The sequence below is a fragment of the Aphelocoma coerulescens genome, chromosome 2 (assembly GCF_041296385.1).
Source record: "Aphelocoma coerulescens isolate FSJ_1873_10779 chromosome 2, UR_Acoe_1.0, whole genome shotgun sequence".
Lineage (NCBI taxonomy): Eukaryota > Metazoa > Chordata > Aves > Passeriformes > Corvidae > Aphelocoma > Aphelocoma coerulescens.
In genome coordinates, this window is record NC_091015.1 from 124,975,791 (window position 1) to 124,994,186 (window position 18,396).

General features: G+C 41.0%; 1 protein-coding gene across 3 annotated transcripts in view; it reads right to left on the reverse strand.

The window, feature by feature from the left end:
• Positions 1-320: 320 nt before the first annotated feature.
• The window catches only part of LOC138105077 (ethanolaminephosphotransferase 1-like), a 57,413-nt gene continuing 39,337 nt past the window's right edge, over positions 321-18,396 (reverse strand). For 2 of the 3 annotated variants that reach the window (XM_069004701.1, XM_069004702.1), the window contains exons 7-10: positions 9,376-9,424; positions 7,140-7,320; positions 4,066-4,248; positions 321-2,961 (exon numbers count right to left, since the gene is read on the reverse strand). In XM_069004701.1, coding sequence (XP_068860802.1) covers positions 2,896-2,961; positions 4,066-4,248; positions 7,140-7,320; positions 9,376-9,424 — 479 coding nt within the window. In that variant the 3' untranslated portion in view covers positions 321-2,895. The remainder of the gene's footprint in view (positions 2,962-4,065; positions 4,249-7,139; positions 7,321-9,375; positions 9,425-18,396) is intronic. The other variant, XM_069004703.1, reaches the window with a different exon arrangement.

The window sequence follows — 18,396 nt, forward strand, 5'->3', positions numbered from 1 at the left end:
GCTTGTGCCCTGCTGCTCCAGGTATCCCTGGGCCTCTGACAGAGGAGGGGAGGATGAAGCAGGGACCAGAGGAGCCTATTTCCAACCCACGCATTCAAACCTGGGAGAGCAGCTCTTGTTTAGTTGCTTTTAGTAAGACCAGGAGGAAGGCATGTCCTTGGGCTAGTGCAAATGCTCTAAAGCATAAAAAAAATTTACATATTTTCCAGTTCAGATAGTTGAAAACTTTCTGCCATAATGTTGTGACCACAAAAATCTGTTGTTAGACTGTTAGGTCACCTACATACGTGGCTTTGCAAAATAAATCTGTGACCATACAGCCCTATGAACAAAGCATTTTTATTCCTAATCATGGAACCAGTTGCCATCCACGATGGCTAATAATTCAGTATATACACTGTGCAGTACATGATCTCTTTTTATACTTGTCTTTATACAGACTTTAGTGACAAGTTGCTTTGAAAAGGAAAAAGAAAGTTACTCGCCATGTTTTCACACAGAAGGTGAAAAAGCTGGCCAGAGCCGAATGTCCTCTGAAAGTGATACTTGATTTCTCTTTAGAAAGGTACAAGTGCAGGCAGGTTGTGGTAGTTCAAGTTTTGTAATTCCATTTAATAAATATTTCAAAATACTCCATTCCAGTGCATCAAATTGCACTGCTTTTGTGACCCTTATTTTCAGCTGTTTCCTAAATAAGTGCAAGACAGATGGAAAAAGGAAGCCTGTCCACAGAGTTTCTCCAGTACAACCACATTCAGTTTGGAGTTATTTTTCTTTATTGTATCCTAATTCTTTCCTCACCAGAATTTCCTCGATACTTGTAAGGGACAGGTGCAATACAAACTGCCTTTAATAAAGCAGGTGAGACTTTTGTGGCAATGTATCAGGTATTGGATGTAGTATTTAACTTCAACAAACATTGAGACTGCTGGGTCCATGCAACAACACCAAACTCATTGCTCCCCTTCAAACACAGTCAGAACTGCCTTTTTTGGCAAATCTCATCAAATAAAGAGCCTTCAGACTTACTCCAGGGGAGTCCTTGGGCAGTTAGGGAGTGCCTCCGTGAAGACCCCATGCTCCCTGGGCATCACACGGGGCAAGGGCATGGCTGCCACACCAGTGGGGAGGAAGTCTGGCAGATGCCTCTTGTAGCTGGACCTCAGTGGTGCCCAAGGGCATCCTCCCTTCCCTGCTGGGCTCTTGGCAAAACCTCTGACCCAGCATTACAGGATGACCTGTCCCCTCTGCCTAACTCAGACCTGAAGCTGCTTGAACTGTGACTCATCTGATGTTCATTTGGGGGTGGGACCCTCAATGTGCCCGTTTGGTAGGTGGAACATGGATGCTTTCAAACCTGAAGGAACTTTCTGAGTCAGAGTGGTATTTCTGCTTTGTGAAGAGGGGAAGCTGATGTGCAGGCTTGTCCCCTGGTGTCTGTGCTTAGGGCTGCCTGGGGAAATCAGCCCTGCTGCTGTTGTGGTAGGGCAACTGCTGTAACAGGCAGTACCAGCTTATGCTGAAGCTGTTCATACAACTTGCCAGTGCTCAGCTGGAAATATGAATAGAAGCTACTGATGTAAGGGTAAGTTAACTGGGGGGGGGGAAATGATCAGGCTAGTGATAAACCCAGAGAAATAGTCCAAGTACTGAAAAGAGGAACTTCAGACTCAGCTCAGCAGCTCAAAAACTGCACTTCCACCTGGCTTCTGGCAAGCGAGATGGTTAAGTAGTTAATAAACATGCCAGGCTGTCAGTCACATCTCTCTGTGCTTACCTTGGGGAAGTGGACAGATTGTTTAATTAGTGCTTTGAGGCCACAAAGGCCCTCTGGCTAGGGCAGCATATGAAAAGAGATGAAACTCAAATTCTTACTCTCTCCTCCAAGGCAAACAGAAAACCTATGTGTATTATAGATGAAGGGAGCAGTTTGCATCTGCATGCAAACATGCAATGTTTAAAAAAAATTTTTTTCTTGTTTCTTTTTCCTGTGACATTTTCTAAAACCACAAAAATTTGCTTCAAGCACACAGGCAAATAATGACTTGTTTAGCATTTCACAGTGGTAGATGATGTTGGACTGAAACTAGTTTTGCAGAGAAATACGCGAATCTTCAAAGGTTTGCTGGCCAAATTTATTTTCAGCTGTTTACCTTTGTAGGCTATATTGTTTGTTGCTACTGAAATATAAACAATATGCTTGTTACTGCCTAGAAAATAAATAGAAGGGCCAGCTGCTGCTGTATAGAGCCTGCATTTCTGACAGGTCAGCTGAAACTCATCTTAGTGCTGAGAATGGGGAAAAAACTGTACATTTCAAAAACACTTTACTGCACCCATAGCTTTCTGAGCTCATTCTCTTGTCTTCACACATTCATATGAGGTGGGGAAAAGACTCAATGTGCATAAGCCTTTCAGGAGGTTGTGTGGAAGAAATGAGTTGTGAGAAAATAAGTATGGCAAATGAAGCAGGCACAGATGTCTGAGTGGGAAGGATGTACAGGGAGGGTTTGCACTGCTGGGGTCCCACTGGTGACTAGGCTGGGCAAAACCAGTGCTGGTTATAAACCACCAAGGATCTCATGTAACCCAGTGTGAACTTATCCAGGACTTTGGACACAGTGGTAAGGAGGAGGAAGACAAAAGAGAGGCGAGTAACACAGCTGGAAAAAAGAATAAATATCACCGAACAGAACAACCTCGTAAACTGTGCTGGACAGGCATCTGCCTCTGAGATGAAGCATCTTGCTGCATAGCTCATTGTTGCAGTGATTCAGATATCTGTACTATTCTATTCTTTGGTTATTTTAATCAGATTCATTCCAACTATTTATCACATCAGAAGATCTGCAAATCTCCATGTTATGAGTTACAGTCTGATGGTAGTGCAGGTGTTCACTCTTGGACGCGTTTCTTCAGGGAAAAGATGTAAATGTTCAAGTGCTCACTCAGCTGCCTACCCTGAAGAGAAATTGCAGAGATTAGCAACCTGTTTTATATGTGCTTCACAATTCACTGCCTCCTCTCCCAGTAAGAGGGGGGAGGACCCAGCCACAGTCCACACGTACTTGGGGATCCATGAGTACACTGGACCTGTAAGTATTCAAACAAGAGAGCTGTTTTCCTTACATTCCTCTTGCAACACACTGCTGGGAAGATAAACAGCTACAGACCAGATTCCCAGGTGACATCAGCTGTGATGGAGCTGGGCCCCTCAGTCAATAGTGAATTTTGACCAGGTGTTTCCATTCTGACCCCCACCAACAGACCCATATTGATGCTGGGGTAGACTCTACTATGACACCAATGTCTGCTGACCAAAGGCTGCTTTCAAAGGAAAATCCTTACGTGCCATTGATGTGGCTTAAATAAAAGAATGCTGACCAGCTCCCTCTGAAATGAGATCTTTGCCATGCAAGGCATTTTATCTAAAAGCTAACACCATTAAAACAGTTGCTAAAGCATCATTTGACAATTTTAAAAAGTGGGCATCAACAAAGTAAAACTTAAGCAGTAGTTCAGATGACAATGACAAGACTGAGATCTAGCAGACACAAAAATGTGCTGGTAAGAGTGAATGAACTGGAAAGCTATTCATGTCTCCAGCTTGAGAGATGCTAGCAGAGGGCCAAGAAAAAATTGGGACAGCTATTTTGCCTGCAGATTCAAAGCAAAGTTGACCTTATTTTATTCTTTCTATTTATGTCACTTTGCATTTTACCTTCCTATTTTTTCAGTCAAGTGACCTTAGGAAGAAAAAGGCAAAAAAAAAAGAGTGGTAGGAGCATTCATGCTGCATGGGTTGACTGCTATGTAAAACCAGTCCATAAATATTCTGATTCTGATGGGTTTAAAGCCAAAACCAGTTGGCTACATTGGAATAATTCAAGTCCCTGAACTTGCTGCACATGCAAAAGGCATTGCCTGCAATAAACTGACTTATTTTTGTTTATCTTTCGACTAAATAAAACAACACACAGGATTAAAAAAAAAGCCCAAAACATAACCATTCAGACTCCCAGACAACGCCCCAACCAGAACCTGTTTTCAGAGCCCTTTGCTCACCACGCAGACCCCGTAGTGCACGTGGGCAGCCGTCACCAGGGCGGTGAACATGCCGAGAACCACTTCTTCCATGCAGCCCAGCAGGCCGCAGATGGCCGCGTACACCAGCAGCGCCAGCGGGAACAGGAACCAGTGGAACAGCTCCGGCCGCGTGCTGCTCATCTGGCAGACGATCACCTTGCACTGTCGGAGCAAAAGGGGCCACGTGAGAATCTGGGCCCGAGGGGCTAAGGAAAAGTGTTTCCATCCTCTTTGCAGTGAGGGGGAAACGTGGCTGCAGTGCAAATGGGGCTTGTTTCTGGTGAGAAGGCTGCTCTAGGTGCAGACCTTTCTGCCTCACTGGGTCCTGGAGGAAGTTAGGACAATTTAAAATACACCCTTTTCTGGAGACAGTGCTTTGATACACTTGGTAAGTGGAAGCACATCTCCACAAAAGAGGAGTTTGTTTGCCACCTTATGTTTTCACAGAGGCTCATGAAGTTGTGATCCCAAATCAAATGTGCCACCACTGAATCGCTGGGAGAGCATGCTGGTATTTTAGTCACACGGTGTGGCAGAAATATCTTCTGGTTCATTGTATGGAACGGAGGGAAGACAATATATGACATTTTCACATCCTGTTTTTCTTTTCTAGCACTCCTTTATGTACTAAAACCCTAATTTACTGGCTCAATCATGGCAGTGGGCTCCCTGGAGATGTAGCTGGAGGCCCGGAGAAAGGGATCCCACTCAGAATGGCAGAAAAAATGAATATATGGTACATGGTTTAACTGAAGGCAATTAGCTTAATTCTACTGAGTTCTGGAAACATAATGAGATGAACTCACTTGAAATTCTGTATTTTAAAAGCAATTAAGCACACCAAAGTGTTTTGTCTGGTTTAGGCTCCTTAAGAAATGTGTCTCATGTACACCATGCCCGTTACAAAAAAAAAAAAAAAAGGAATTTAGGCACATCTGAAATATTTTATTGATTTAAGTTTCACTCAAAATTGAAATGTGGTTAGATTTTATGTATCCTGAAAACAGTAGAAGAATGAATAACTCATTCCCTGTGCGGTGCCTGAAATCTTATGACCGCAGCAGTAGGAGTCTGACCATAGGAACAAAATACTGGCTTTACTGCCTGTGCTGTGGAAGCTGAAGAATGCAAAAGTAAACCATGAAAAAATAATTAACTTTGAATAATGGAAGAAGTAAGCCTTTGTACCTAATGTTAATATTTTCACTTACATTCTCAGTATTGATTGTGAACTTTTTAAATAACACTGGTTTTATGAGTCCTTTGGGAATCAAAGAGGGGTATCAGAAATTGCTAAAGCAATCTATATGCTGTAATTTTTCTGTCTACATAATTGAACCTGTCCAGAGGTTGGATTTCACATTGTTTTAAACCATTATTGTTCTTATATATTTGTGTGACCAAATACATGGTCAAAGGCATGAGAAGTTCCAGATACTGGAACCAGAATGGCAGGTAGAGAAACATGGTCTGCAGTTTGTGGTCTACAGAGCAGGTAATGGAAACCCAGTGTGTCAGACTATCACGGAGAAGAAAAGTATTGCCGTGACAAGCCTTCCTCTGATGCTGAAGGAAACGTGTCTAAGGGACCAGAAGAGGTGAAAGGAAATGCAGTCTTGATTTGCAACTTCAGAATGTTACAAATTCCAGCTAACACCCATACATTTTTAATGCTTGCTTTTAAAATGTTAAACATTTCAGCTAACATGCATACATTTTTAATTCACACGAGCCTCCAATGTGGCAGTGTATGTTTTGGGAAAAGAAAAAGCCTGAAGAATACATATTGCACTCAGTGTCTGATAAACTGCAGCCTGTAAAGAAATTTCTGGTTTGCCTTACTATTTTTCTTCTGCAAGCATCCTGCCACAATCACTCTTGGTTGGTTAAGATGCAGTTGTATTTCCCATTTTGGAATCTCCACTATTCTCTTAAGAAAAAGGGGTAGATTAGGTAATGAATAATGCATACTATAAAACATACACATCTGAAAATAACCTCATTTTTGTGAGATTAAGTCCTTAAGATGGAAATGTTTGTGACCCTCAGAAATGTACATTTACGGGATACATCTAACAAACATCTCAGTTACAATTTTTTTCCCATTCCTGAATTCAGATTTCTAAAGAGGTTATGCTTTGTCTTTTAAAACCCCACATTTTTGAAGATCTCTCTCATAGTGCAAGGCACTTCAAGACTTTCACTTTTTAAATTGGATGTAGCACTGCTCAGTGACAGTATTTTAGATGGTGTTGGAGACTATTTTCCTAAGGTGACACTAGTCACTATCCTCTAGGGTATTTTAGCTTAAATGGAAGAACACCTTTCTGCTTGGCTGCTCTCCTGGCTTCCCCTAGAGAAGAAAGCCCTGGGTTACCTGCAGGGCTCAGCACCACTGTCTGGCTGCCCGTGCTAGAACTGCACAGAGGTTTATGTTGTCTCTTGGGAATTAAAGGGGGGAAACTGTTCACCATGATGTGGTACAGGAGAAACTAATCTGTGAGCAGAGAGCCATCACGAGGCCCCTGCAGCTCTTCACATCCTTCCCTAAAACACAGTGCCAATGGTATAGCCTTATTCTAAATGGTGAAGGGAAAATGTAGGATCGGCTGAACTGCAGGATACAGGAATGCATGTACCACACTAATGGGCACAAGAGCAAGGGAAAGCTACAGCTCCTCTACTCTTGCTAGTAAATCTGTGCCAGTGTTGACCTTTCTTTTACTTTGACAAGTCCCCAGTTCTGCCTGTGTGATGGGGAGTATCTTATCTTTCTGGAAGTAAGGCATCCCTAGGGTTTCAATAAACCCTCAGAAAACAAACCAGAACCCTCACAGAAGTGTTATGCTGTGGCAGAGTAGGTATTTCAGTACTGTAAGTGTCCCGAGTCCAGGCACGTGTTGCGGTGTATTTTGATGAGACAGAGTATAACACAGAGGTAGAGGAGCTGTGTGACTCTGCTGATTTTAGCTACATTTTCTGCTCCCTTCTTCTTATTCACAGAAAAGTAGAAAGCTATCTCTAAATAATAGCACCACCTCACATATACTTACAATAACATTTGAGAAAGCAACCCCAACCATCCATAAAAACAGCCTGGGTTGCTTTGCTAATATGTTGCTTGGAGATAAAACCACCCAGACTGTAAGAAGAACAAACAGCAACAGAGGTGACACAAGAGGTAGCAGTCCTTCATACAGAGAGTCATTCTTCAGTGTTTTCTTTGAATGTGCTCTGGAAATAAATACAATAATTTTGTGGAGAAAGAAAGTTTATCCATTCAATTTCTACATAGTAACTTCAAACTCTAGACTAAACTCAGCCCAAGAATTCATCTTGCAACACAACTACCTGTGCAAATGTGCTAGATACCAGACATTTTACAAGAAATTGTAGTATACCCAAGTAACATTTATTTCTGGGGTTAAATTGTACTGGGTTCTTCACGTAGCTCCTGATCAGCTTCACTTGCTCACCATTGTCTGGCAATGGACCCCTAATCTCACACAAAGTGAGCTGCAGTACTCTCAAATACACAGACATGCTGTGAATTCAAAATACATGGCTTTAGAGGATGAAGCTTCTAACCTGAGAAATAAAATTGTTTCAATCAATACTGCACATTTTCAGCAGCAGCAGTCAAGCACATGGCTGGCAGGTACTGCTGTTGTTTAAGTTTAGAGGTGATGCTGCTTGACAATCCTGTACCTTAGGATTTATGCACTTTAGTCCAAGTACAGCCTAAAGGGGAGACATTTTGGCTAATTAGAGTACAGAAAATTAATGATGCATTGTGGTTTTTTGGATATTTTGTCTTTTAAAGGTAGTAAATGACGGCATTTTCTGTCAGCTAGGGAAATGGTAACTCTAAGTTCACTGCCACTAAACCATTCCTTCATACTGCTAGTTCAGAAGAGCAATTCTGTGTTTGAAATGTACTGGGAAATGTCCTGTTTAAAGTCTTTGAAAATATGTATTTATAGAAACAGCTAGACAAAAATCCAAGAAATAGCTTTCTAATGCCAAAAGGAATAATCTACTCCTAAAATAACAACTGAGAACAAGCATCATGATGAAGAAGAGAGGAGATGACTGGAAAACTCAAATCCCTTATCACTTAAGAGCTTGTGTGTGCATCCTTCAAGCAAACCTGACTGGTAGTTTAAAATTTTTGTGCTCTTCTCTTCAGAGGAATGATAAACCCACCAGAAAGCTTGAGAGGAACTGTCAAGTGATGACTTGAAAAGGAAAACAATAAAAAAACTCCTGACAGGAAAGGAATGAAACCAAAGCCTCAGTGTTCATTGGGGTAAATGCTGCTACTGCCCGTGGCTGACATGCACAAGGTGCTTCCCTCCTCCTCTCAGTGGTCCCTGAACCAGAGTGCCTTGCACAGCTGGTTCCCAGCCCCAGAGCCCAGCCTTTCTGTAGGTCCTCAGCTTTTCCTGCCCCATGTCTCCTGACTCTCCACGCTTCCTGCCCCAGCCTGGGGCTGTGCATGCTTTGAGTAACTACCCTGAGTGCCACCACACAAAAAGGGCTGTGTAGGAGAGATGCAATATCATCTTATAATCTCTCCAAATTTTAAATGTTAATATTAGTTTCCACTAATTCCTGAAGACAGGCAGTGACAGTCCCTCCTCTGGGACACTTAAGACCTGAGAGACCTGAAGTGACAGATGAGTCAAATGAGCTAGCAAATACTACTGGAAGGCAGGCAGCATTAATAAAAATAGGCCATTGGAGTGGCCTAACTGTGTGGAGTGGCCTAACTAACTGTGTATACAATTCCTAGGTGCAGTAAGCCAGCTCTTAGATGTAATCACAGCTTGCCACCTGCCTAGCTTTTATCTGATGGCAATTATCTACAGACTTCATACAGAGGAAAGTTTTACAGAAGGACCAGGAAGACAATTAACTACTTCTCAGAGTACAGGATGGTCAGCTACAGAATTCTACCCAGCACAGGCAGAAGTTACAAATCACATTTGATTGCAAATAAAATGCAGTGATTTTTACCACAGAACCTTTATCAGCTAACTGTGCAGGACCACTGTGAGACAGCCAGGAGAACACCAAGTGAAAGAAAGAGAGTTGTAAACATGGAAAAGAAACCAGTCAGATTCTGAAAACTCACCAGAAAAACCTTTTACTACGGTATCAGGACAGCATCCGGATGAAAGAAGCCAGCCTACTTCAAGCATTACATTTATTTGTAAATGAGGAAATTATTAAATATACAGAATTAAATGGGAGGTGATAGAACTTATTTAATGTTAATTAACTTACCTGTAAATGTTGTATAGTGTTTGTGGAAATGATAGAAATAGACTGAAGCCTGGAAGATAAAAATATTAATATGTAATTCGACACTGATGACCTCAGAGTTTTCTCATATGATAACAGACCTAGTGTGCTATTCTAAAAATGACTCTGTATTCCTGTACTCATTACAGGATATGAAATGAGTTTGGAGGCTTTAGGCAATAATAAAACTGTCTTTTTTTTTTTTTTACAAAAGCTAGCTGCTAGAAATAGTTGTTGATACAGAATTTCTTGTGTAACGAGTGACAAGACCAGAAAGATTTTTTAAAAATTCTGAGGTAGCTAATAGATAGGATCAATTATTTTTCCTACAGGTTTCTCTGCTGGACCCAGGACAGCCCTACTTTTCATGAGCTGCTGTTTATCTAGAAAAATCCAAGTCTAACTCCAAAAGCCTTCCCATGGAGTATAGAAAGACAGTAAACTTCAAGCTGGGCTATTCACTTATTACTGGGGAAATAAGTTTATACTGCAAAATATTAAGGGTCAACTTATCAAACTTATTGTCAGAACTATCTGTTTTGATAATACAATAGCTCAAATGAATTAATGTTCATGACATGTCCATCATTTGAACAAGTGGGAGTTTTTTACTTCTTCTGTAACACAGCTGTGATGTTTCTGGAGCTCAGCTTTAACCCACAGAGCACAAGGGTTTCACCTTTGCTAACGCTGTGTCTCCCTGCACTGCTGCTGACATTATCAACACAGCTGCCAGCAGCCCCAGAGCTGCCTGAAGATCCAGTAGTACCCACTCAAACACCCACATCCAAAATATGCTGGTCCACCCAAGAGTCAAAGAAGACCTTCAGCAACAAGTGGAAGTTTTGAGATTTAAACAAAAAAAGGCACATTATGAGTCAGCCCCAACTAGGTAAAAATGTACATGACTTTTTAAATCTATATGATTCCCTGTAGAGCTCTTTGGTTTGTATTTTTTCCACCCCTTTCTGTGTATTAAGAACTTTTCCCTGGTCAATTTGCTGCTTGGAGATTGCTCTGGGTAGCACATTTCTGCACTGATTTTTTATTATAGGGCATGAGACTTGGGTGTAGTGCACTAAATTAATACATAATTCCTATTATGAGCAAGAAAAGCACTCTGATGTGCTAAACCTTCTGGGTTTGCCCTAAAACATCTCATTTAAGAAACACAGTGTGCTGTCCATATAGAAAAGTAGAAAACTTTAATCTCATTATTAGAAATATGGCGAAAGGGGAAATGAATGGAGGAAAGAACTGATTTCAGATGACTTTATACTGGGGCTAATGTGACATAGAAGTGTCGTGAGAAATGCCAGTGTTTACCCTTCAGTCCTCATCAAGGACATACCCAAGTGTTTAGAATGCCCTGGCCACAGTGGCAACTCAAGAGAAGGAAAACTAAAAAAGAAAGAATAGTGGAGATCAGGATTGTTGGAAAAGAGGAGAAGAAGTAAAAAGGGATGCAATAGATAATCTATCCCTCCAGTCTTTCTGGTTATCTGCTAAAGAGAAGGAAACAAAGAATTGGAAAAAAAAGAAAAGCCAGCCCGAAAATAATTTCAGGTATTGCATTTTTTTCATGTTTACTTTTTGTTTTGCTTTTTAAAACAATTAAGATAAAGAGCTCTGCTTCTTTACCATGGCAGAAACTCCCTATCAAACAGCTGAAGGATGTGCAACTGAAGTAATATCCCAAGTATTTTGTCAATATATTTCTAAAATTCACAGGCTTAGTGCCTTTGGAGAGATCTGTGTTTAATGTGCACTCCAGTTAGCTATGTTTTCTATTAGCCAGGGAGCGCTAGTTCAATAAAATCTTGAGTTACGTACAGCAGTTCCAACATCTGTATCACATTAGAGCAGACATGAGACAAAACACTGACTCTTGAGGTTAAATCTAAATTTCCTGCTGCAATCCTGAAGTTTGATTTGTTAGGAGAAAAGCAACCGAGAGGAACAGAAATAGAGACTAGAACTAGAAATAGAATTCAAAGAGCAATGGTTGCCAACAATTTGTTATTTTTATGAAGTGCCATTTTAGCTAGAAATAACACACTGACCACAAACAGCCCCCCAGCTAGCAAAAAGCCACCTTCCAAACGGGGCAGTTCCACCAGTTACTCCCCTGTATTCTCACACAGCTTTGCTTTCAGCACAGCGAGAGAGCTGAGGATGGCAGCAGGGAGAGCAAAGGGTGTTCCCTGTTTCTTATGGGATTTTCGGAATTCCATCATTTCCTACAACATGTTGCTTTCCCGTCTTTTTTTAGCTAAGGAGGCCTGGCTTGGGGGCTGCTTTTGGTACTCATTAAGTCTGCTTTTTAATTGGCATTAAAGATCCCTTTGTGCCCAGGAGCTAAACTGCTGTATCCGCATTGCTGCCATTCCCTGCTGCTCTGAGGAACAAAAGGTGCAGCCTGGAAAGCAAACCCACTGCTGGCTCTCTGGTGCTCAGCCACCCAGGCTGCCCAAGTGATGGTCATGGAGCTTTTTTGTTGTTGTTTTAATGTCCTAAAAGTACCTGTTTTATTTTAAAATATTTTTCAAAATCCAATTTCAGCACATTAGATGTTTTTAACACATTAGAGAAAATAGAACTCCTGAAGTGTTCTTAGAAGTAGTATACTGCTCTTCCAGTATTTTTTAGTTTCTTCTTTAGTATTTTCCCATTCTTCAGCTGATTTAAAATCCGAGACCCAACTGTAAGAACACAGGCCTATATTAAAGGCAGAAATACTAAAGCACAGATGGGTGGCACAGATACACACAGGGAATTCTTGTGTCACGCTAGGCTGAAAGTATCAAGCCCAAATCCTCAGATTTAGATACAATCCTATCATCAGTCCTCTGTGTTGCACGATGTAGACTCTCTTTTCAGAGAAACAAACATTTTCAAAGCTCTTTATCTGGAATTATTTTGTCCATATTAAAAAATGCCAAACACAACCATAAACAAACAAACAAACAAATCCCAATGCATTCAGAAATTCAGGATTAAAGATATATCAGAAGTGAAGAAATTAAGGCATTATCTTGTTTTCCAAATATATATATATATAAAAGCACACACAGACATGCATATAAATGTGTGTAAATATATATATATGTATATATACATGTGTATAAAAGAGATCAAAAGTAATTCCCATCAGTCTTAATGAAAAATTTAGATTTCATTTGGTGCTTTCAAATTCAATTCCAAACCAATAAGATGTTGTGTGATACAGCTGAGTAAATTAATAATAATTTTAAAAAGCTACCACATGATGGATACCATGGTACATTGTCACCCATGTTATTTGGAGTAACAGTAATGTATTTTAATTTTGTGAGGCCATTTTAAACTCTCATGTAACTAAATTTAAAGACTACTGAAGACCTGCAGGTGGTCAGGCTGTTTCCATGACATGCTGCAGTTACTGTGGCTGTTGTACCTGAGTTAATTCAGGCATTTCTACAAAATACAGACTTGGTCCTTGCAGAGAAAGAGAGGGTACAGCCAGAACAAACTGCTGACACTACTGTCAGTTCCAGAAAATGCTGTTTCAGTACCCAGCAGCCCCATGCTGTCTCTCAGACAAAGCAAGCAGCCTGATGCAGGTAGCCACATTTCTGAAAACAAAAAAGCTCACAGACTGTAAACACCACTAAATAAAGAAGTGACCCCAAGGCACCTAAACCACTACACAAGTTATACTGCTTCAAAGGAAGGACAACCTTTGCTGTTTATATTCTCCACACCTTTGTTATCATAAATCCCCTTTGTTGATAAGTTCCTGACAAATGAGTCATCCTTAAACTGTCCTAAGAAAAGCACTGAAATTTTATTTGTTAAGAACTGACTTTCCTGATAGCTAAAAATTCAAAAATTAAAAAATGAGAGAGTGCAATACAGGAATGCAATTTTAGGTGAACACTGCACTGGAAATTGTGTGAATTTGTTCATGAAAGTACCATCCCTGCTGTGCTCCCCCACAAAAAATACTCCCCAGAGCATTCATCCCATTTGGGAGGCAGGGAAGAGGTCTGTGCAGACCTTCTCCGAGGGTTATTGCACAAGTTGACCAACTCTCTAACAGCAAGCAGTTGTACTTCTGATTACAAACTAAATATTATCACTCTCCTCCCTCATTTTTCAATTGCCCACACCTCCACATGGCCTTCTTCAGTACACTGCTTGGACTTTCCATCTCTAGATTAATAACTCATCATAATCAATGTTTGCTGTAAAGAAATGGGATGTTATCATTTACCTTTCTTAGTCACCAGACAAGAAAAATTAGATTCAAAATATTCAGGCCTCAATATTAGCTTGGAAAAATATTTAAATACTTTTTCCATGGTGTTTTTTTTCCAAATTCTTTGCACATTTAGAGCAGCTAGACACATGAAAATATCTTAACACACTGAATGTTTAGCACACTGATCAGTGCCTGGAAGCAAGCTTCATCAAAAGGTGAACATTTTAGAAGCACTTGTTACTGGAACAGAAGCTTTTTATGGAACAGTGTGACCTTCTCAGGCATGTCTTGAGAAGACAACTCTTTTAATTGATTGTGCAAACACATAATTGCGTATTGAGCTGTCCACTAACAATAAAACTAAATTTTATTAGTATGCAAAATGGCAAATTTTAAACCACTTAGAAATTGGTAGGGATGGGGGGGGGGAACCTTAGAAAATGAATATATAATTTGCAGACTTAATTGAGCCTGTAAAGTCTGAAGACATTAGGGTGAAAAATACACCCAAAATGCACAGTGTGAAATGATTTTACAGGGATTAAGGGAACAGTGTAAACATAAGCACTGTCTTCATGCACAAAGTTGATGTAGGTTTTGAATGTTTAGCATCTAAGATATTTCTTGAGTATAAAGATTGTAGAGGGATGCATTTATCATGCTTGTTGCAAAGATATGCATTTATCATGCTTGTTGTAAAGATATGCATTTATCATGCTTGTTGATTTTATACCTTATTTTCAGTGTCTAAGGAAGTACACACTGCAGTTATCTTGAACTGAGCTGTAAGATAACCATTAGCATTCAGAGGGATTCAGTACAGACTGAAGAACTGGTTTATGGATGTAGCTGCTTCTTTGATGTAGTTCTGTTCACACATCATTCTGTTTCTGGGCACAGCAAGAATTAAGCACCAGAGAAACAGTGCCTTTGTTTGACAAGCCCAGGCTGGCTTCCAGAGGGACTCTGCCAGGCAAGCTCCCTTGTTTGACCTTCTCCTGGGGCTCCCAGCGCCCCTAAAGTGACTCCTCACAGCTTAACACCACCAAACTCATTCCCACCTGTAATCAACATCCCGTGACACTGCTCTGCCTCCGGCCTCGAGCGCGCTGCTTTTCTGGGTTATTGTTCTGACTGGTTCAGAGGAGTTACTCCGAACATGAACTCAGTGGCTTCTTAAATGTATATCTCAAGTGACAGGTGAGTATTTCACACCCTTTACTTTAACGAAGCCTCGTTACAATCTGTCACAACAATGCCTTAATAAATGTTAAATTGGTGACAGACACGTAGAAGCCAACTCATGTTAACCACACTTCTCAAACAGGACTGGTCAAAGCCTGTCGGAGCAATAACATTTTGAAAACATATCACTTAATGTTCAATCATTCAGCAAGTCATCACTAGGGCAGATCCATCAGCTGCTTCGCAATGGGAGCTACAGGAAATCTCTACAGAATGACTTCTCATTCCACAGGGGGCAGAAATAATTCATTATTTGACCTTGGCCTCCTAAACATTTTCTGACACTGAAAAAGGGGCAGGCTGCTGTATGAACACCCATGGCAAGGACTTGTGTGTCCTCCTTTGATACACAGGATGTAACACAGTGTAAGTACGAGGCACTGTTTTAGATGGATAACTGTGCTTTCCCACTATGATGGAATTCAAATAATTGGCATGTTTCAAATGTTACAGCTTGGCCTCATTGTTAGTTTTTTGTTGCTTTTAATTTATGTTTTTACTCCTCATTTTATATACTTAAGTAACTCAGAGAAGAGTGACCTCGAGGAAAACACTCTGCAGAAGTCAGCATAGAACCCAAACCCATGCACATCATAGGAAAAAATTCTGAATGCTTTGGTCCCATCTCTAAAACAAAGTTCAAGTTTCAGATCTGTGGCAGATGTTAATACTCAATTCACATTTCATGTTCAAACCTGCACTTTGAAAACTTGTCTCAGCTTTTCCACAGGCTTCAGTAGCCAGATCTCAGCACTGTTGACCACACACAGTGGACTCAAACGTGACACCGTGACTGGATTACAGAATAGCCTGCCCTGTGTGCCACACACTGATGAAGTATAACATATCCACTCCATGCTTAAGTGAACCTTTTTCCACAAAGCCTATTCTTGTGGTTGCAATTAATACTGAGAAGGAGCAGGAAACTTTCTGTGCATCCAGGAGTCCAGGAGTGCAGCCAGTTTTTCCAACTTGCCTTCCTAAGGAATGCAGCTGATGTGCTAACACTGCTTGTTTGTACATCCCACCACAACTTCCAAGCCCTCAGTCAATTCTGAACAAATCTAATACACTGAAAGAAATTAGCAGTAAGATGCATGTCTCCAGTGAGGAAAGGATTGTAGCCTGAACTCAAATTTTAATAGACATTATAAAATTTATCTCATACAGAGCAAGTATGAAAGTCCCAAACATGGGAAATGCTTCATGCAGAGCATGCACCTACAGGTCACTTAATAGTAACGTGAGACAGAAACCATCATCAATTAGTAATGCTGTTCCTTGAACTACAGATGCCTACCTGTCAGTGAAAATCTTACAAAGTCTACAGCATCATTTGTGGTACTAGAATTTATGTGCAGGACTGACTGCTTTAAAATGCTTATTGTAAATATTTTATATTGCTCTCAACCTGATAGCAGAGTGACAGGGAATGTTAGGCATTTGGGATGCCCTGGAGGGGTGAAAATAAATGATAGCTCTCACCCCAGTGCTGCCCTTTGAAGGGACCCTTGTTAGCCAAATAATGCTATGGGACAGTTGTGGTTAAATCCCAAGAGAGCTTTTGGAGTGTCATCCACAGGAGCCCTGATGAGTGCAGAAGTAATTAGCTCCAGATGAGCACACAGGCAAATAACTTTAAAAGGGTCTGTCTGCTCCCATGCTGGGAGAGAAAAGGCATTTCTGCCTAGCAGCCAGATCAACATGCTCAGGAAACAGGAGAAAGACCTTCCTCATTGGTTCAGTGTCCAGATAGGTGTGTGTTTTGGAGCTGAAGGATGGAATTGCATTCACTGCCAGTGAAAATTATGGGATCATGTTTGCTGGGTAGCTGACAAATTCCCATAAAATACTATGCCGGAGTTTCTCTGTTTCACAGGGTAGTCCTCTGAGGTCACTGCTCAGCAGCTCAAGACTTGGCTTTCCTACAGGTGTTCACAGTGTGCCAGACAGTTCCCAGGAACACACATAAAGCTCTCTTTCCTAAAACATCTAATCTAAACACCAGTATTGCTGTACTTTTATGTATATCTTTGTGTGTTCTGGCACCTGATAAAAACTCCATTATTTTCAATGAGTGAGTGTCACCTGATGATACCACAGCTTCCTCTGAGGAGGTGCTTTTGCAGAGTTCATCCTTAGGTTATACATGGGCTATTTCTTTTTCCCAGAAAACTCCAGGAAAGACATCTGAAAAGCACTCTTGTGCATCTCTTTTGGATTCCTTCCCACCACAGAAGGTACAAGCTAAAGCCCAGCTGCTCTCCGAGAAGTGATGGCTCAGAAGCTGAACTCCTGTTGTGTACAGAACAGTAAAAGCACCAAACAAATGCCAGGTATTGATGGAGCAGCTACAGGTTCGTTGTTAGAAGGACCACTAGTGACTACTAAATGCCATCAGATGGTTAAGGACAGCCAGTTAGGGTTTAATGGCTCCTCTCAGGATCCTGGGAAACAAGCTTGTAAAAAGCATCAGAGGCCCACTTTGTTTTTAACTAGCCACAAAGGCATTTAACTGAGCAAGCCAGAGTGGGCTCTCTGATACAAATGGTTCTGGCTGAGCAAAACACACTTGCTGCAGTCTCTCTAAGGGAGAGAATAATTGAATATTCCTGGCTGCTCAGCCTTTGGTGTAGGTTACACGGGTACTGTTTTCTGCAGTCACAGTGGGGTCCTGCAATTTACCATGATATTCTAAAACCTTTACATATCCCTAGTCTCTGCACACAGGCTATCCAATGATAACCACCTTAATCCCTACTGCTGAGCTGAGATTCAAATGTGAAATGGCAGTGCTTTCTGGACCAGCATGATCCTTAGTGGAAGGATTCTATTTTTTTAATTTTTAAATTTAGTGTCTGTTTCTAAGAGATTTATTAAGCACTGTGTTGATTCTGTAATATAAAGTAAATCAAGACCATTTTTTGCATACTTTAAACCCATATTTAACTTCAACTAAGTTGCAAAAGTTGTCATTGTGGATAGTGTGCTAGAGACAAGGTTTTTGGAGAAACCTTTTGGCTCCTACTTAAGCCTACTCTGCTTGGGACAGTGATGGAATAAATACTATTCTGTGCTCACAAATCCATTCATACAAGCATACCACAGAAGATAGAAGCAGTATTTCTTTCTAATGGTAATGGAACAGTCCATCAGACCTTGCTTTGCAGCTGGTTCTGATAGAATATGGAAAAGAATCCTCATGCCTGCAGATCTGATAACACTGAAATGCTTCCCTTCCACAAACGTTCCTACTATGTTGAACAGTTTGAATTAAACCTTCATCTGTGGCTTCCCAAGTGCAAGGGAAGCCATCAGAGTACTCCCTGATGTCATGTGCCTTAGTGACAGGAACCAAAGCACTGATGTGTGTAGCACAGAACAAGCATGCTCAGTGGGCTGGCCCTGGCTAGCACCTGAAGCTGCCCTAACCTGCCCCTTCTGAGTGAGCCAGCATCCATCTCCCCTGGGCTTGCAGTGCTGCTCCAAGAGCACAGATCACTCCCTGTCTACAG